At 38.3% G+C, this 21,625-nt stretch overlaps 1 protein-coding gene across 7 annotated transcripts in view; it reads left to right on the plus strand.

Annotated features, from left to right (window-relative positions):
- MAP3K4 (mitogen-activated protein kinase kinase kinase 4) overlaps nt 1-21,625 on the plus strand; it is a 144,648-nt gene that overhangs the window by 20,287 nt on the left and 102,736 nt on the right. For all 7 annotated transcript variants that reach the window (XR_014710966.1, XR_014710967.1, XM_084624134.1 and 4 more), the window contains exon 2: nt 12,095-12,285. Coding sequence is in view for 5 of the 7 variants with exons in the window: in XM_084624134.1 (XP_084480260.1) it covers nt 12,095-12,285 (191 nt within the window). In the remaining 2 variants the exon portion in view is untranslated. The remainder of the gene's footprint in view (nt 1-12,094; nt 12,286-21,625) is intronic.

Here is a 21,625-nt window from a genome sequence, read left to right on the forward strand (position 1 = left end):
GCTTGTTTCTGTAGTGTTTTTCCTACCAACAAGAAGAAAACCTGTCACAGAAATTGTTAACTTAATATTTTGTTCAGAGACTTTCTTTTGCAGTTTGAGTGAGTATGTGAAAACAGGAACAGCTTACTCAGCAGATCCTTACTCAGTTCCAATTGTAGGGTCACCTATGCTACCCCTTTTCAGCTATCCTAAGCAACCACAACTTAGTCTTTGCCCAAATCCAAGGTGATTATCTGTTGGCCAAAGAACACGCATAATGTAACAACAAAAACGATTTGACTTGAGTATTTGAGAGGATAGAGAGGAAAAAACAGAACAACAACAAAAACCAGGATCAGTGGAAGCTTAGCTGTATGGAGAGGTTAGTGACATATTTTAATGAGGCTACAAAATTGAAGTGTTAATCATTTGAACTGTGGAAAACAGAAGGTGAAGTTACAGCTGTTTTAACCCTTGTGTAGTGTCTTCAGAGCAGTAGTATGTTGAACAGAAGACAGTTATGGAGTCAATGAATACAATGATTAAGGGAGGGAGAACTGTAGGAAATTAGTGTGAAAGTGAATATGTTGAACAAGTGCAAGGCCAGATATTGCACAGCGTGCATTAGAAATTTTTTAAAATAAACAAAATCAAAGATTAAGCCAACTAAGGAAATAAAGGGTGTGATAAAATGAACAGCTACTAAAGAGGCTAAAATATACTGGTGGCAGGCTTACAGAAAAAAAATTGATGCCAAATATTACTTAGGAGGAAAGTAGGGAGTACATAGCTTTCACACCTCTTTCAATTTACACAGCACCTGCCTTCAGCTTTTATGGACAATGTTTCTTATCAATTTTACTCTAGATAATAGTTCAGATTTAGGGATTGGGATGCATAGATCAAAAGCATTGCTAAAGTTTCAGGAGGGTTTGAAAAAAAAATGGGACTTTTCCCCTTTTTAATCGCACAATAAATAATCCATGATTTTTCCAGAAAATAAATAGTATATGATGTCAAGGTATATTCTAGCCACCAAGGCAGAACACATTATTTCTCAAAAGCTACATAAATTTTGTGATTCCAAAGCCTTTTATCCATTTCAAAAAGTATCTTTTAGTCTACACAAAGGCCTGAATTCCCTAATACCATCATAAGTGAGTTATAGAATTTTCCACTAGCTTCATTAATGCCCCAAATCTCAGCTTTTGTCATATAAAAGTTTTTACGATGCAGCTGCCATTCTTCTTCCAATGGAAATGGCCATTGGATTGCCCTAAATAGACATATGGTGCTTTAATCTAATTACCATTTAAAATTAAGAAAAGAAAATCAGACTGTTTTATAAAAGCACCTTTACCATCCTCCAATAGATTGATGATCCACTTTTGGTTCATCAGTCATGAATTTTCTTAGTAGGAAGTAACAGAAGCGTATAGTGTCTCACTGGTACATTTTCAAGAGCCAGATCCCATGGTTTTCATATGGGCGGTGGAACAAGAGCCCTATGAGGCTAGTATTTTATTTTTTTAATGAGAAGAAAGAAAATCTTTTGTAAAGATAAACTTTAAAAAGGAATATCCCTTCATTAAAATTTCCATTTAAACATGAGCTGGAAATAATTGGAGAGGAGAAGTGTAAGGGAGGCGTGCTGCATTTGCTATAATATCTAAATAAGGTTTTAACTTTACCATCAGTGTTTCTACCTGTATTTGTCCCCAAAAATATGTGAAATCAAAACATTGAAAATATTTGACTTTTTTCAGTGATAATGAATTATAAAATTTTATGTTAGATCCCTTAACTTCTCAGGTTCTTGAAAGTATATATAGAGAGAGGGATAAAGATAACTGATACAAGTGCACATTGCTGAATACTAGTTGGCTGTCACCGGATAATTTGACTCCTGCAGGTATATCAGGGGCACCAAAAATTAACACCAAATGGCAACATCTAGTCTGTTTATAATTTATATACTTCTGAAAAATTATATATATGTACTGTACTGTAACATTTTCTTGTACTGATACTTGAATCCTCCTTGCTGATTTATAGAAAATGTTTATTGTTGGTCTTCACAGCTGTGGAAACCTACCGTTTTTTCCTAGCAAATAACAGTTGATCAGTTTAGATCACACCTTGATTTATGTTTGCCAGGGGTCATTTTATGAATCCGCAAGCTTCATGTTTAGCACCCTTGGCCTTCTTAAGTGTTAAATGTAACAGAGCCATTCATTTTATAAACAGCACATTGACCATATGTCAATGTTCTGTGATAGTGGTAACTGTTTCTTTTAAGCAGGAGTCTTGCTGCGAGAGTTTAGCTGAGGCTCTTGGGACTTGTCTAGGTTAGAGAAATGTGTGCCATGTAACTAAACTGGTGCAGTTACCCTGTTCAGATCCTTAAAGTAGGCAGAATGCACTCGTGCATAGTGAGGCTTGCACTGGCACAACTAAGGGCTTGTCTTCGCTGCAGAATTAATTTGAGTTATGACTCGAGTGTTGCCCTTAACTTGAGCCCCATCCACACACACAACGCCTTACGTTGCTTCTAATTTGAGTTGGCTGTCCTGTGAGGGGAATGTTGGCTACAGCTCAAGTTATCACAACTCTTTCACAACCACTCTGAGTAGGTCAATCGTTATTTTACTGTGTGGATCCTGCTGTGGGTGTACATGTGCCTCAGGTTTTTTTAATACGTGTCTGTTGGGGTCACAGATGCTTTCTGTGATACTTCATGCTCCTGTGCAAGGGCATAGCGGCCAGGACCCTCTGTCAGCGTCTGACCAGTTACTCTCTTCAGAGACCTTAAACTTGTTCTTTTCTATTCAAATTGGTGAAGAAACCTTGTCTTCACATTGTCAACTAAGGATGTTTCTTAAAAGTGGTGGGGGAGAGAAATGATCAGACATACCGCACGAAGTATAGGCCATGATAGAAGACCTGCCTGTTAAAGGAACATAGCTCTTTAACCAGAGGATAGACTAAGTGTGGCAATGTAGACGTAAATGATCTACAGAAATCCATACAAATACCAGTGCCAGTTCAGCCAGCAAAGTTGAACCCCAGTCATGTGCAACCCCTGTCATGCAGGAGTGTGCTATTCTGCTCCTGGGACAGACGCCGGAGTGCCAATAAAGAAGCAAACCCAGGTACTCCAGGGGATTCCCATCTTCCCTCTCCAGTCTGGCCACCCCAAGGCAACAGATTTGATGGGAGTGTAGAAAGTCATGCTGGAGCTGTTTTGAAGCCTGCTCCCTTCCCTTCAGGAACTGTTTTATCCCTTTCCATCTGGCCTGAGTTACTGTCACAGTGGAAAAATGGGCATTAGACATCATGCCCAAGGCTACTGTATACATTCTATGCCCTCCTGCCTACCTACCCTCTTCCCCCCACTGTGCTTAGGGGACCCTCCTCATGAGAGCCTCTTACAAACAAAAGTGGCCTCATTGCTTAGTCTAGAAGCTGTAGAAGAGGTGCCGCAGGAGTACAGGGCAATAGACTTCCAGTACCAAAATCACAAACAAGAAAGTTGGTCTTCATCTTATCCTAGACCTGAGGAGACTGAACAAATATATATTCAAATTCAGGCAACACTTATCTTCATCCCATTTCTCCAGCTCAAGACTGGTTCGCAGTTGTTGTCTTAAAGGATGCGTACTTTGGTGTAACGATCTGTCTCACCACAAGAAGGTCCTAAGATTCATAGTGCGGGCCCAACCATTACCAGTACAAAGTACTGCCATTCAGATCCTCTGTGGCATGAAGAATCTTCACAAAGTGCCTAGCAATAGTGGTAACACACCTAGGAACACAGGTCATTCGTGTCTACCCTTACCTGGAGATTGCAACAAGCCTAGAATGTGCCTTTTCTCTCTCCTCTCAGCTAGGCCTGTGAGTGAGCTATGAAAAATCATCTCTTAGCCTGTCACAAATGAAAGAGTTCATAGGACCCCTGATCAACTCCAGTTCAGCAAAGGAATACCTTCCTGAAGACAGGTTCCTGTCCATGCTATTGCTAGTGTTGGGATAGAATCAAATCTCACTATGCCACTATGGATGTGTCTGGGTCTGCTAGGCCATATGTTGGCATGCAAATATGTGACGCCAATTGCCAGACTTCACCTGTGCCTGCTCCAACTCTGGCTTAGGGCAGACTGTTCCCCACCTAACCATCAGATGGACAAGGAGCTTGTGGTTGCACCTTGCATCATCACAGAACTGAGATGGTAAATGTAACTCAGAAATATGCATGGAAGAGGTACTATTCTCTGTTCCCTACCTGACCATAATTAATTATGAACACATCAGGCACATGTTGGGGATCCCACCTGGATCATCTGCAAACGCAAGGGACCTGATTCCCAGAAAACATGGGACTCTTGGAGTTTAGCTGTGGCTATCCGCTAATCAAACAGCATGCACAAACCTCTTAGGACACCAAAAATCCAATCTTGTTATTAAAAAAGATTAATTTTATTAAAAACAAAAAGGGAAAAAATACATCTGGAATTTAGGCTTTTTGCTAGATCTTAAAAGAAACTATTACAAAAATTAAGCACCCAAAATAGCTTTTTTGGGGGTTCAGCTTAAAGGTTACAAGCAAACAAAAGAATCTGGCCCGTGCACAGGAATAGGGTTCATATTCACACAAATTTTAGTTAAAATCTTACCCTGGTGGAGTGAGTGGAATGTGATGGGGAGCAGGGGGGTGAAATACTTCAGATCCTTGGAGTGAGGATATAATCACTTTTTTCTTTTCCTGGGACTCTTATTTTATCATACACAGTTTTAAATGCAGTGAAATTAACATTTTGAATGCCTTTTCCTCTCATGGAACAATTACTAGTTAATTTCTTTAGACATCTTTTATTTTTTCGTGGCAGTCCTCATTGAAGTGTAAGTATATTTTGCATTCCACATTATTGCTTCACATCTGACCCTGTCATGGTAGAAGAGAGCATTGTTCCACTCTTTCTCATTAACCTGACAGATGGTGACTTAAAAAACTGGTTTTGTTTTGTTTTTTGCTTTCAGACATGTATAAAGAAAGCACTTGCTCTACTATCTGTTTCTATTAGGCCACAGTCAGATTTTGAGGTATGTTCAAAACAGTTGAATTTTTGGAAGTAGGAAAATACCTGTATATTTTCCTAGCAATTGTAGGAGTCTCTTTACATATAATGTAGATTGTGGAAATCAGTGTCCTACTATGTGAAACTCTCTTCTGTTCTAGAATAAAATTTACTTTTATTTTTTTCCCTTGCAGCCTCCCCTTCCTTGTTAGCTGAGGGGGCATTTTGCACCCAATCCGCTAAACACTTACACACTTGAGTTACTTTACCCACATGAGTAGTCCTATTGAGCTGATAAATTATAACTTTTTCATTATATTGCTTTCTTAAAAACACTATAATGCCTTGTGGCAAATTACATTTTTGCACATTTTATCAAATGGACTGTGTACGGAACAGTGAAATTGCTGTTTCAAATTTACTGATAGTGTAAAAATGAAACTTTAGTAATCACATTATATATAACTGTAAATGATATTTTACGGATTCGTGTTTTGGTTGAAGCACACAAGTATCACATCGTTGTAATTAAGTTTGAGATATTGTTTAGGCTAGTCCGAATCCAACATCATAGTGAGTGATGGCATTGCTGCAGTAAACATTTGGATGAAATTATTGTAGATGTAGAGCCATGGTGGAGCAAATTTTAAATAATGATTAAATAACTTTTTAAAAAAAATAAGATTGAGGCTTAAATTATTTGATAATTTGTGCTATTGCAGTTGTAGATGTGTAATGAACTAGACTATTTTATAAACAAACCTAGTATTTCAGTACGACTACTTGTAGGATATTTTATTTGAATTTTACAAAATTGCTGTAGACAAAAACCAACTATAAAGTTATAACAGTTAAACTATAGCCCTAATGCTGCACTTAAACAGGTAAGTAAACTTACTCGCATGAATAATTCCATTGACTTCATTGGGATTATTTGTGTTTAAAGGTAAGCATGTGCATAAATGTTTGCAGTTTCAAAGGCTAAACATATAATTAAACTTTTCTTAGTGGCATATACTCCTTGTCACTTCAAAACCAAATTGCTTCTGTATTAACAATGAAATGTTGTTTAGATTTTTTTTTTAGTAGGTTAGCAAAGTTATTTTGAACTTTTTTAATACACAAAGGAAAAAAATTCAAAAATAGCCTGAAGTTAGCCTCCTTAGCATATTTTTAGGCACTGAAGGGTGGGATTTTTCAAAAGCACTAAATGATTTAGGTGCATGAGTCCTACTGATTTCAAACTGCTGATTCTGATGGAAGGATATAGATTGTAGGGACATAGCCTGATTGAAGCTTTCTTGACTTGTGATAGTTCAATATATCAGAATGTAGTGTAAGTTACAGATATAGCATGGTCTATTTGCAAATGGATTTAATGGTTTAAGTTTGTGGTGGTCTTGCAGTAACAGTTTTAAAGAAGCCCTGAATTGGTCTTTTTCAGCATAGATGATCATTTTAAGTATGAAATTTGTTAGTAGAAAAAATCTCTATGTAAAATCTAAAATCCTTCTAATAATTAGGATTCTAATCAAGAAGTATAAAACATCCACTTCAGAAATTTAAGACTATAAAATGGGAAGAAAGTAAAGAACTAGCAATGTTACTAAAATATATATTTAAATAAAAATCATTTATATTTTAAAAATCATTTAATTTTTTTATCATTTTTGTTCACCTTGTGTAGGACTTGATTTTAAAAAGCAGTTTCCTTTTTTGCATCTGCAAATGGTTGTGCCCTCAAGTATTAGTAATTGTCATTTTAACTAACAAACTTGCTGGTGCAGAGTAGACACATTGACACCTATTTGTGCCAAAATAGTCTGCATTGAGGCTGAGCTGAAAATCAGGCGCTTCATTGTTTGTTATAGGTGTATTCAAATACTGCCACAAGATTGATGTCTCCTCTCTTGAAAATATCTCTTAATTTCACCTTCATCTTTAGATTGCTTTATGATTTATGCAGTATTGAGAGTCTATCATCATATGAAAATGATCTGATCTGTTGACTTCTTCATGTTTAATTGTCTGTTTGCTAGCCATGCGATTCAGTGTTAGGAGTCATGCTTATTTTCAAACCTATTTCTGCAGAATTTGCATGCTGATGTTGAAATAAATGGCCTTATTTCTGTTTTTACAGTAGAACATATACATGAAAGCATATTAATATTGTCATTATGGTAGTACTCAAAGTTCCCAGTTATAAGAGAAATAGCATGTTGCTAGCTGTATACAAATATAAGAGACAATCATTGCCTCAAACTTCTTATTTTAAAGGCAAAACATAGAGGGGTAGGGGGATATGGATAAAATAGTGAAGCCCAGTGATGAGAGCGATGTTAGGCATATAACAACAGTTATAGCCAACTAAGATACGTTCAAAGAAAGTTTTAAGGTTGCAAAGTCAAGCTCTCAGAATTTAGGTATTGCCAGAATTAAGGTTCCTTGTGCAACCTTCATTTGGCTTCCTTGTGTGTATAAATTGATAATCTTGTTACGTGCTCACTTAGTGTTTTGTTTTCTACAGGATCTTTGCATCATTCAATGAATAGATAGGTTTCTGAAGATAAATAGAAATTGAATAACTATCATGAGAAATTTCAACTTGAACACTTAATATGTATAGGTTTTATACCTTTTAAAGACGAGATTACAAGTTTGGTAGTTAAGGTAATAGTATTGATGTGATATACTTCTACTTCTGTAAGACATTTGTGTTGGTACCGCATCATAAAACAAAACTAGAAAGATAAAATGAACATGGCACAGATTAAATGGATTAAAAGTGTTTCTAGTGGGGATCTTTTCTTGGCCCTACACTATTTAACATTTTAAATAATGACCTAGAAGAAAACATAAGATCATCACTGATAAAGTTAGCAGATGACACAAAAATTGTGGGAGTTGTAAGTAATGAAGGCAGGTCACTGATTCAGAGGGATCTGGAAGATTTGGTAAACTGGGTTTTAATGTGGCTAAATGTATCCATCTAGGAACAAAGAATGTAGGGCGTGCTTACATGAAGGGGGACTCTATTTTGGGAAGCAGTGACTCTGAAAATGATTGGGGTGGAGGAGATGGATAATCAGCTGAACATGAACTCTGTTCTATAGATATTGATCCCAAAGGCACAAAGAGTTAAAGGTGTTTATAAACTCTCTCACTGTCCCAACACTAAACTGTGATAGATAGGTTTGGGGTTATTTTTAAACAGAGCCCTTCATTACTTGGCAAACACACAAAAACATTCATACAAATTGAAAGTTTATTAGTTAAACACAAGAAGTTAAAATAAGCATGTGTATTGAAACTGTGGTTGAGTGATTGTGCAAAATGGACAGCAAGATTCTATCAGAGTCTCTTTCCTTTTGGAGTCAAAATACCAGTCTCTTATTTTCTGAACAACCTTTCTTTATTGAGAAGGAGGAGGTTAATTTTACTCTGTCCTGATGAGAAGGGCATTCACTTATCCTGTTCATAAACAGACAGATGCAAGTTGGACAAGAGACAGGATAGAAAAGATGGGTAAAATATGGCTTTTTGGAACATTGCACTACTGGGTAGTTAGTTATGAGTGGATGGTTTGGGTGGCAAGTAAACCATGACACCTGCTGCTTGAACGTTGGTTAATTACGAACTAGTCAGGGCTGTCATCTGGTTGGAGCTTACTCTTTAGACAAGGCGGTTTTGAATGATAGCGGTATAGGTGACTTCAGGATTCGATGAAAAGCCAAGAGAGTGAGACAGTACAGAAGGAAAAGAATAGTGGAGCAGAAAGTAAAACAAGGGAAGGGAAATGCAATACAGGATATTGTGTGCCTTTGCAGTGCTGCTAATTAGGTATCCCCATTGGTGGGCTAAGGACTGGATGTCATGATGATGTGATGACTTTCAGTGCTCCCAGGTGAAAACAAAGTTCCTTAAACAGGAGCAAGACAATCCTCCTTCTCAGAAAGAAAGTCATTTAGATGAGTCAAGATGAGCGAGAAGAGTTGTAGTGCTGGCAGGTATGGGGATGAGATAGGGGAAGATGAGATGAGATAAGGTGAGCTGGGATGCAAGTTGGGACAGGAGATGAGAGAGAGAGAGAGAGCTGAACTGAATGGATCTCTTTTCAAAGTCTCTCTTTAAGAAACCCCAAAAGGGAAAAAGTAGGCAGCATAGTTCAACCCCTCCCCCCCCATTATTTTGTCCACCAACTGGGAGTAATATCTATCGCACCAATTTTGGTCTATTAACTTCTGGTTCCACATCTTCTGTTTTTTACCAAGTATGATTTGAACAGTCCTCAGATTATATCCATTTGGCCTTTTTGGTTTAGACTAGTGGTTCTTAAACTTTTTGGTTTTGCGGACCACTTGAAAATTGAGGAGGGTCTTGGGGGACCACTTAATGATCTTTCCAAATGTTGTTTGTACCATTAGCTAACTATTGTAAAGAACTTTGGAGAAAAGTGCTCTATAAAAAAACCTGTAAAGTAATAAACGTTTTTTGTTCTACAAATAAAAGCACACAACACATATTTTAATATCAGTAGTCTTCCCTTTCTAATGCAATGGATGTGCCCTCTCTCCCCTGCCACTTGGGGCTGGGAAGATGGGGGGGTCTTTCCCCTGCTGCGGGAGCCCCCGAGCTGGAGCTGGGAAGGAGGGGGGGATCTCTCCCTGGCAGCTGCAGCCCCCAAGCTGGGGCTGGGAAGGAGCAGGGTCTCTTCCCGGCATCCGCAGCCCTGGAGCTGGGGAAAGTTGCCTCTTTCTCTGGCCACTGCAGCCCTGCAAGTCCCCAATTCCCCCCACCCACTCTTCTCACCCCACTACCCCTACCACCTATTCCCCCAAGGCCACCACCTCACCTTGCATGTGCATCTTCTCCAGGGTCCAGGCACCTAATTAGTGGAGTCACGTCTGTGTGGCTCCACTAATTAGGTGGGTGGTCCTTCATTCTCTTGTGTGCGGTTGCCCAGGCGCGTACCTCAGGGAGAACTATCTGCAGACCACCTGAATGGAGCTTGCAGATCGCAGGTGGTCTGCGGACCACAGTTTGAGAACCTCTGTTTTAGACTAATCCAACATTTTGTGTCTGGTTCTCTTGCGCTTGTTATTACATTCAGCATTGTAAACAGCTTGACCTATTTTCCCTCGTTATTGTAACATCTTATGAACATTCACATATTTTTTTTTACATTTGAGCTCACAATAAGGATACGCTCTGTAGGCCCAGTAGTCACAACAACTCACAGTAAAACACTGTGGCCAAAAGGGCTAATGAATCCTTGGGATGCATAAACAGGTATCTTGAGTAAGCATAGAAAGGTTATTTTACCTCTGTATTTGGCACAGGTGTGACCTCTTCTGGAATACTGTGTCTGGTAGTGGTGCCCACAATTCAAGAAGGGTGTTGATAAGTTGGGAGAAGGTTCAGAGAAGAGTCACGAGAATGACAGAAGGATTAGAAAACATGCCTTACAGTGACAGACTCAAGGAGGAGCTCAATCTATTTAGCTTAACAGTGAGAAGATTAAGGGGTGATTTGAGTAGTTTGTAAGTACCTGTGTGGGAAAGAGATATTTAATAATGGGCTCTTCAGTCTAGCAGAGAAAGGCATAACATGATTCAATGGGCATAAGTGGAAGCTAGGCAAATTCAGACTGGAAATAAAAGGTGTGAAATTTTAAAGGTGAAAATAATTAACCAGTGGAACAGCTTACCAAGGGTTGTGTAGGATTCTCCATCAGTGACAATTTTTAAATCAAGATTGGAAATTTTTCTAAAAGTTATGCTCTGGGAATTATGTTGGGGAGGTTCTATGGCCTGCTTTGTACAGCAGGTCAGACTAGATGATCACAGTGGTTCCTTTTGGCCTTTGGATCTATGAAATTTGGCAAAATTATAAGCAACTGAAAGTGGGGTATTTTATAATCAAAAGTGTCAGGAACCATTAACTACAGGCAGTGTTACTTGTTTCACCTATTGTAATATTTATATTATGGAAGCCCCCAAAGACCAATTGGGATTGGGACCACATTGTGCTGTGCTCTAGATTAACGTGGGCCATGATCCAGCAAACATGCATGTGTTTAATTTACTCCCATAAGTAGTTCCATTGAAATCAATAGGGCTGCTCACAGAGGTAAAGCTAAGCATATGTCTAAGTTTACAGGATTGGGTTAGAGAAAAGACAACTCCTTCTGTGAAGAGCTTGTGCTTGTCGTCTTAGTTCATTTTAATGTGTTTGTGTGTGTGTATATGTGTAATATATATATACAAGTAATACTTCAAAAGAGCTGGGAAGATGTGTATAATATATGAAGCTATCCCTAAAAATCAAGGTAGACTTAAACAAACAAACAAAAAAACCTGTTAACAAGCAAAATAAAACCTGCTATGAGGAGGTAACTATTTTCATGCTACAAGGAGGAAACAAGAGACTGGGCCAAGAAGAAACTTATTTTATATTGAAATTGATGGAATAGGCACTGAACTTCCCTCTCCCTGATGTGTGAGTACTGGACAGAGTGGAGTGCTTCCCTTGATGGACTTAGGCAATGCCTCTGAGAGGTAATGGAGTATCAAAGTGTAGTGGAGGACTGGAGTTGGCCAGTGACCAGTTTAACTGTGGTAGTGTTTAGTAGTTCAGTACGTTTTTTGAGCCTTGCTTAAAATCATCCATCCCTTATTTGATTTTTGGTTTCTGACAATTTTTTCTTACACATATATATTTTTTAAAATGCCTAGTTCTCTTACCTGTATAGTAGACCTATATGGTAACTTTTGTTATTTCCAGTAAAAGTTTTCTTATTGACATGTATGACAAGTACTACATATACACTGCACAAAGGATGGTAACAAAACTGTGCATTAGTGGAAGGTGAAAGCAAACTTGCTGTGTTTACCAGCAAGTTTGCTGGTAAAAAGAGTTGTTACATGGGAGCGGCAGGAAAGTAGAGAGTTGGGGAGGTGACATATTAATGGGTGGGCTTTCTAAAGTAATTAGCAAATTTTTTTTAACTCCCTATTCTGACTTTCTTTTCCCTTGTTCAGACAAGAGTGCAAGTCAGAGGATGTTGCTTGCAAGATTTCTGAATCTGAACCTGAGGAATTATCAGATGAAGCCAGTGCTGACATTTTCTATGGGACCTCTCCTCCTAGCACACCCCGACAGATGAAACGTATGTCAACAAAGCACCAGAAAAATAATCTTGGGAAATCTACTAGCCGCTCCACTTTGAAAGGTATGTGACTTTTTTTTTAAAAAATCTGTAATTTAAAAGTAGTAGTAGTAGTATATGATATTTTTTTGTAACCATTCAGTAGTCTATGAACTTTCATAGGTCCTTTTTATAGAGAAATATAGATTTGCAGTAATTCCCCCTTTCTATTTAATGTACATTGGGCAATAAATCATAGCAGCCATTGTATATTCACAATTGCAGTTCAGTTTCAGACAGACCTGTTTACCTTCTGGTGGTCAGCAATCAAAAAAGCAGTTTTTGTAAATTGTACAGACCATTTAGTTTTGTTACAGACCATTTAGTTTTATTAATTTTTTATTCTAATAACAAACTATAGATACTGGGTAACCACACTAGTAAATGTACACACAGGTACATCCATTGTTACAAAATGAATAGGAAAATACACTGGGAAGCAAGCAAGCATTTTGAGCAAAATTATTCAACTTATTATACAGTTTCAGTGAATGATGGACAACATTTTTTCTGTGCATGATATAATGCAATTTCAGTCAGAGACTAACAACCAGTTTCTTTGCTATTTGTTGTTCTATTAGGTTCCTCCCACCCCTTTTACTGTAAATCAGTTTTACAAGTAGACTTGGTGTTTGCACATATTTCCTGGGAGGGTATTGCACAGAGAAACATGGGTTCAGAATCATGGAAGTTCCCATTGGTATGGACTACATGAGAATAGTTGATTATTAGGAAATGCTGGTCACTTTTGTCCAAGTTTTCTCAGTGAACTTAACAGTTCTCTTCTTACCTGTGTGCATAGAGCTATCTGCTTCCTGGGAGCTCTCCAGACCTGGGTTCCAGACTTGCTGGTCCTTAAACTGGCTTGCAGGATCTCACTGAATACCAGTGTGTCATTAACAGAAGTAAAAAGAAAAGGACTACTTGTGGTACTTTAGAGACTAACAAATTTATTTGAGCATAAGCTTTCGTGAGCTACAGCTCACTTCATCGGATGCATTCAGTAGCTCACGAAAGCTTATGCTCAAATAAATTTGTTAGTCTCTAAGGTGCCACAAGTACTCCTTTTCTTTTTGCGAATACAGACTAACACTGCTGCTACTCTGAAACCTGTCATTAACAGAAGTGGCTTTCTTGGAACTGTTCTTATCTACTGATTCTTTTACTACTATATACTGAGCTATTTTAAGAGAATGGAATCCTATTACCTGGGTTCAGAATAGTAATAATTTTCAAAGTTGTTGCCTGTAATATTAAATTGATAGCATTTTATAATATCAGGCAGCCAGACATGCTTTTCTCATTATACTTTACACTTTTATACCATCTTCCATTCAAGGATCTCAAAGGTGCTTTACAAACACTCATCTTTAAAGTGAGAAAATTATTAAAGGGACACTCTTCACTTTAGCCAATTTAAGAAATTGAATTAAAAATATTTTCAAATGCTTGAGATTCTGTGGTTTTACATTTACACTATCGTGTTTCTTTAATTGTTCCCCCTTTTTGCTGTGTGAAAGATCCACACAAACTAGGAGAAATTGACTGGCTATACAGTGAATTTAACTATATAGAAAGAGCTGTCAAAGACACAGCATAAACAAGTTGATAAAAAAAAAAACAATGTCCCGTAATCATTTATAATATTAGGTAACAACAGATACATAAGTAATGTTATCTGACAACAATAGGTAAACATTTTTACCCAGAAGTATTTTTAAGTTGATGATGTTCTTTGCTCATGTTAAGTGTCATTAGTAGTCAGACTTCTGATAGAAAACCTCATCAGAACACCTGCTCTACCGAAAGTGCCACTTTACCTTTTTTTTTTTTTGTTAAAGTTTGTGGTGTTCATATTGGTGGCAAAGTTTTGTTAAAGCTGTTTTAAGAATAATGATTGGTTCATTGTTGTTGTCATAAAGAATATACCTACAGTTTTTTAGAAAAGTTAAAATGACGTCTAGTAAAGTTACAGTGGTGGCACAACTGCACCAGCTGACATTTGTTTTTAAAGCAGTTTTTTTAGTGTATATATGAAATCTTAACACTGAATGTATGTTTACTGAAAGGATTGCTTTGCCAGAATATAGTATAGAAAAAAAGGTAAATGCTTTAGCAGAATCAAAGATATACACAGTATTCATTGAATAATTGTGGGAGTGGAGCTGTCTAATGAAACTATTCATAATAATGGAGTATTTATACTGAACATGTTCCAGAAGTTTTGATTCCCCACTATTTTAGGCATCTTCTGTGTAAGGTCATCCTTACAGTATCATTCCCAAAAGACCTTTTCTTTACAGTAGAACTTAAGAGAAGGCACACTGTATCTGTTGTTAGCTGCATAGTCATTTGAGCTGTTAAACTCATTTTACTGGGTTTTAATTGTGCCTTTTTAAACTCTATTTTGTGAAATATTAAAGCCTGTCTAATTTTGCACATAGCAATTTATCAATAGCTTTTCTTGCCTTCATGTGATTTTAATACCATGGTAACAAAACTTCAGTCTCTGAACTAAGAAAATATAAGTCAGAGTAACTGCAGCTGTAGTTCATAGCAGTTTTGGTATATTTTAGGGAATTGAAATACCAAGAGTATATATCCGAGGGTTTGTATCTTTGTGAGAGAGAGGAGTATTATATCAATTAAGACAAATTTTCTTTTGTTGGTTAACTTTATCTATGTTCGTAAAGTTCTGCTAATAGATTTCAAGCTGTGTAGAGTGAGATCTGTCGTGTGTGTCTGTGGAAGGCGGGGGGATGTCTGGCACATTGTAAGTTCACTGGAATATAACAATATATTTTTAGTTGTATTAATATTTTAAAAATTATTAGGCCTTTTTTCCCTTTTGTTATAGAATATACAGATAATATGCTGAGGCAGGAAATCTGAGGAAGTTGATGGAGGGGTTAAAGTCTTCTGTCACTAAAGAACTAACTGAAATTACTCTCCTTATTTCTGAACTAAAACAAATGCTTTCTAGTTAGGCTGAGTTTGTGTAATATTTGCTTTAAATGAAGCACCAAACTGTTTTTGAAACAGATCATGAAGCATTTTATTTGGCTGTCTTGAGTTGATTAAATTTTACTTTAACACGAAATTACTTCTATCCTGCAGTTAACCGAGAATTAACAAAGCTTTGAGAACAAGGCCAGTTATTGGTGTCACCAGTGTTTGTTTATTTAATCGCTCTCTCACTGGATTTCTTACTACCGTGTATTTAGAAGCAAAAAAGGATGACATGACAAACTCTACCTCTTTAATTAGTTTCTGGATCGTCACCTTTCCCCCACTCTGAAACATCTGCAATGCACCTTTCTTCCAGCAAATGATGACTGCAGTTCAGACTTGTCCATAAGGCTGGGCTGAGCAGTGCCCCTTCCACACCCTTGCCAGCTTCTGTGCCTCCGGTGGTGCAAAAAGAGTGGCAGTTCAGTGCTCCTTACTTAGCCACTGAAATCTCATCTCTTGTACTTGTACTTTTGTACTTGTACTTTTGGGATTGCATCAAGAAAAAATCATCTCATCTCTCTCTTCCTCCTCAGGGGTCTGAAATTTCTGGAACTTTGTTTCCCAAATGGGACTGCCCAATGATCTTATTCTCTCCATTTATTCTCCCCTCCTCCATTGTGATGCAACAGGCCAAATGCAGGGAGCTTGAAGGGCAAGAGAACCTTCAGGAGCTACAGAAAGGGAGCTCTGCTACAGTAGTTCCCAGGCATGGACCTTTGTTTAGCCAGGGGAATGAATTTAGAGTCTGGACGGTTTGTTGGAATCTCTGCATCTCTGGAGACACCTCCAGAAGATCAGCTTAATCCTCTTCAGCCAGCCAGACTGAACCTCCTTCAGTAATCAAGGACTCTTCAGGTCATATCCACATGCCTCTTATTCCCTGTCCCAGACTTGCTTTTCCAAAGGAAAAAATTCCATGGTCCCTGCCCTGTTTTTTAAGGGGTTTTTGAGTCACTTCGTAAAGAATCTAACATCCTTTAGGACTCTCCTTCTGAATAGGAAAATCTGGGCTCCCCTAGGGATATTAGATGATGATGATGAGAAGTGGGGCTCATGACTTCTTTGTGAGTTGTGACCCAAAAGATAAGAAGAAACTGACCTTTTGCTGCTGGTCCGTCCCTCACCAAAACAAACAACCAACCCAAGAAAAGACTCAGGACATTATCTGCTTCCATGCGCTCTAGCTTCTCACCTCAAAAATGAGAACTCTCAAATTTGGTCCATGATAACTCGGAGCAAGAGAAACAGTATAGGTTATTTTGCTTCCAGACCTTTTTGAAACCATGTAGAGGAGGTGCTGGCCACCAATGAGATCTTTCATTCAAAATTGAAAATATAATTTACCATACCCATTAATTCCTCCTTTGAACAGATCACTCAAGAATGATAGAAAATACCCAACAAAGGTAGAAGGTTTTGTAGGGAATCTCTGAAACTTGTCAGGGTCCTACAATGCAAAGACCAATTAGTCTAACTTTGATACCTGGAAAGATACCAGAACAAATTTTCAGATTTTCATTTGTAAGCACCTAGAGGATAATTAGGAATAGCCAACATGGATTTATCAAGAACAAATCATGCCAAACCAACCTAATTTTCTCTTTGAGAGGGTGATTGGCTTAATGGATGTGGGAAGCAGTAGATGTGATATCTGTTGATTTTAGTATGGCCTTTGGCACAGTCCTATGTGACATTCTCATAAATAAACCAGGGAAATGTATTATAGACGAAATTACTATAAGATAGGTGCACAAATGGTAGAAAGATCATACTCAAGAAGTAGTTATCCATTGTTCTCTGTCAAACTCTGATGCGGTATCTGTCTTTTGAGAAAAGTAGACCAAGAGGAGACTGGATAACAGTCTTCAAATATATTAAGGCCTGTTGAGGATGGTGATTTATTGTTCTCCATGTCCACTGAAGGTAGGACAAGAAGTGTAATGGGCTTAATCTTCAGCAAGGGAGGTTTAGGTTACATATTAAGAAAAACTTTCTAACTACAAAGGTAATTAAGCTCTGGAATATGCTTCCAAGGGAAGTTGTGGAATCCCCAGAATTGGAGATTTTTAAGAACAGGTTGGACAAACACTGGTCTAGGTATATGTTGTCCTGCCTCAGCACAAGGGGCTGGACTTTATGACCACCTGAGAGCCTTCCAGCTCTACATTTCTCTCATTCTTTTTATCCTCCCTAATGCTGATAGAGCAGTAGTATCCCTGGCAAAGGACATGATGATTTTTGCTGAGGGAGACTTTTTTCTGAAAAGATTCCATGGACAGGAAGATAGCCACTCTTAGAAGGGAGGGACTTGGAAGCTTCATCAATGGTTCTTAGTACTTTACTGGCTGCCAGTTGCTTCACTAGAACCAGTGTTCTGGTATGATGACTTATTCTTGACCTTCTGGACCATGGCTGATTCAGGTCTGTTCCAAAGATATCTCCAGCTAATGAGTTTGTGGTGAACTAGTGCGTGGACTTGGGTAACTGTAAAAGCTGTGGCTGCTAACACAGTGGTCAGGTGCCAATTCTGTTTTTAGCCTTGGACAGTAGATTATTATTAAAAGTAAATCCTCCCATCCTTAATGAACATACTTATCAGAGCATTATCCCCAGAGACTGTGCAGAAAGTAACATGGAGAAACCCTCTGCCTGAACTGAAAACTGTACGGTTGACAAGTATAACAGGTCATAGCTTGACCTGGAAGACCCTTAACTTATGGTGGTGTGTGAGAGAGGAAGAACTCAGCTTGGCTGTCAAAGCAGGGTGAGTCCGTGACACTGGTGCTCAGAAAAACTATGTATGTATGTATGTATTTGCAAACTGAGCAAATTGGATGCATGGAGCAACAGCAAACATGAAACCCCGTGATGCCATTCTTGAGGGTGGATTTGATTTAAATCACTAGTCAGGAAGACTCAATTTAATCATGGTTTTCTACATAAAAGTGCATTCTTGTTGGGTGTTATAACGTTAATGCATATTCTTCACAACTCGAGATAGATCATAGAATCATAGAATATCAGGGTTGGAAGGGACCTCAGGAGGTCATCTAGTCCAAAGCAGGACCAATCCCCAATTAAATCATCCCAGCCAGGGCTTTGTCAAGCCTGACCTTAAAAACTTCTAAGGAAGGAGATTCTACCACCTCCCTAGGTAACGCGTTCCAGTGTTTCACCACCCTCTTAGTGAAAAAGTTTTTCCTAATATCCAATCTAAACCTCCCCCACTGCAACTTGAGACCATTACTCCTCGTTCTGTCATCTGCTACCATTGAGAACAGTCTAGAGCCATCCTCTTTGGAACCCCCTTTCAGGTAGTTGAAAGCAGCTATCAAATCCCCCCTCATTCTTCTCTTCTGCAGGCTAAACAATCCCAGCTCCCTCAGCCTCTCCTCATAACTCATGTGTTCCAGTCCCCTAATCGTTTTTGTTGCCCTTCGCTGGACTCTCTCCAATTTATCCACATCCTTCTTGAAGTGTGGGGCCCAAAACTGGACACAGTACTCCAGATGAGGCCTCACCAATGTCTAATAGAGGGGAACAATCATTTCCCTCGATCTGCTCGCTGTGCCCCTACTTATACCTCCCAAAATGCCATTGGCCTTCTTGGCAACAAGGGCACACTGCTGACTCATATCCAGCTTCTCGTCCACTGTCACCCCTAGGTCCTTTTCCGCAGAACTGCTGCCTAGCCATTCGGTCCCTAGTCTGTAGCTGTGCATTGGGTTCTTCCGTCCTAAGTGCAGGACCCTACACTTGTCCCTGTTGAACCTCATCAGATTTCTTTTGGCCCAATCCTCCAATTTGTCTAGGTCCCTCTGTATCCTATCCCTGCCCTCCAGCGTATCTACCACTCTTCCTAGTTTAGTATCATCTGCAAATTTGCTGAGGGTGCAATCCACACCATCCTCCAGATCATTTATGAAGATATTGAACAAAACCGGCCCCAGGACCTACCCCTGGGGCACTCCACTTGACACCGGCTGCCAACTAGACATGGATCCATTGATCACTACCCATTGAGCCCGACAATCTAGCCAGCTTTCTACCCACCTTATAGTGCATTCATCCAGCCCATACTTCCTTAACTTGCTGACAAGAATACTGTGGGAGACCGTGTCAAAAGCTTTGCTAAAGTCAAGAAACAATACATCCACTGCTTTCCCTTCATCCACAGAACCAGTAATCTCATCATAGAAGGCGATTAGATTAGTCAGGCATGACCTTCCCTTGGTGAATCCATGCTGACTGTTCCTGATCACTTTCCTCTCATGTAAGTGCTTCAGGATTGATTCTTTGAGGACCTGCTCCATGATTTTTCCGGGGACTGAGGTGAGGCTGACTGGCCTGTAGTTCCCAGGATTCTCCTTCTTCCCTTTTTTAAAGATTGGCACTACATTAGCCTTTTTCCAGTCATCTGGGACTTCCCCCGTTCGCCACAAGTTTTCAAAGATAATGGCCAATGGCTCTGTAATCACAGCCGCCAATTCCTTCAGCACTCTCGGATGCAACTCGTCCGGCCCCATGGACTTGTGCACGTCCAGCTTTTCTAAATAGTCCCTAACCACCTCTTTCTTCACAGAGGGCTGGCCATCTACTCCCCATGTTGTGATGCCCAGCGCAGCAGTCTGTATGTAGGTTTCATTTTTAGAAGGTACACACTATACATTTTTAAACAGTGATTTATTTTGAAAACTTTTTCAGATTAGTTTTACAGCTGTATCAGAAAATTAATGATTAGTTATTTCATTTATCAAAGGTAAGTGAAGCTGATATTTATGAAGTCATTGGGAGATGGACTATCTCCAATTCAACAGGTTAATCATTAATATTTGGAGGATTTTCTTGCCATGCTGTATTAGGAAGAGAACATCACCAGACAGACATTTAAATTGTTTTATTTAACTAAAACAACAATGTTAAGTATTCAACAGCAAACATATAATATTTTAACAAAAAAAATATATCTTTCGCTTCTCACATTTATCTCCAGACTTCTTCTCCTTGTCCAGATCTATTCAGCCCCCAACAATCTTCTATTCATTGAACTTTTTGAAACTTTGCACTTTTAGAGAGAGCTAAGGGATTGACTCTGTGTACACAAATTTGCAGAGGGACAGTAGAGTTGAGGTCTGTTATTTCTCACCTCTATATATTAATTTATTTATTTAAAAACATTTTTGCTGTTAGCATGTTACCTCTGGAGACACACATCCACAGTTTGAGAACTGCAAAACTAAGCATCTCTGATGGTATCTTCTAGATGGAGCACTGAGTTGCATTGGGTAGATAGGAAGATTAACCTAAATAATCTATACAGAAGCCTGTGGAACCCCATAAAATTGGGTCCCTAATCAATGAACTATTGGAATTTATTTAGAAAACTTTTCTTAAATATTACATGACTATATTGTCTCATACTATAGAATTAGAATTTATAAAGCCTATTCCGTGGTGAGATATCTTTAAGCTTTAATGTATCTTAATTAAAACTATGTTTAGATAGGGTTTTTTCCTCAAAAAAGCATTTTTATAAAAACAAATCGGATTTTAAATTAAAAAAATCCAATTTTTTTTTTTTTAAAAATCATTGATTTTTATCCACCCTGTCATTCTTCCTAGAAGTCCCATTTGAGGGTAGAATTGCACTTTTTAATATTGACCACAGGAGAAAATTACAGAAATTAAACAAATTGTGTCTCCTATAGTTTCAATCTTCCTCAGTTTTTTTTTTGCTACATTCCACAATTTTCTGTAAACCAATTTTGTACTGCCCAGTTAACCAAACTGAACCTTGAAAAAATCTGTCTCTGACCAGACAATAATAACTGTAAACTCGCCTAAATGAGATGTGAATGTCAAAGCTTAATAGGGGTTGATTAAATGCTAACATTTTTAAACCTGGGCTATCTTTTTCTCTTGTCCTTTAAAATAAAAACCACATATCAACTTGAAATCTAGTCAATTTAAAAAAAAAAGTTGAAAGTAATGTCATGTTCTACATCTGCAATTAGGTTCCCCAGGCCTTTTGTGGTTTTACAATGGCTTTCTTTGTTTTTTAAATGTGTTTTCTCTACCCTGCTGCTGTGAATCTTGCCCAGAAAAAAGGGATAATGGACTGACTATATAGAAGAATCTGTGAAACTAGCTACACACACATGATGTCAAACGCACAAAGCAAATTGAACAATGAAGAAATAAGCTCCCTGTCCCAAAATAAATTTTACTAAGGTTCAGGGGCAAAAGGCATCTTTGGTGGATTTTTTAAAGTGTTTAATGTTGCCCTTCAGAATTTAATTCTGTATAGTTGGACAAGGAAAAAGGAAGATATCAGTTGCTGTACAATCTGATC

The sequence above is a fragment of the Lepidochelys olivacea genome (genome assembly GCF_965140295.1).
Source record: "Lepidochelys olivacea isolate rLepOli2 genome assembly, chromosome: 3".
In the NCBI taxonomy this organism is placed as follows: Eukaryota; Metazoa; Chordata; order Testudines; family Cheloniidae; genus Lepidochelys; species Lepidochelys olivacea.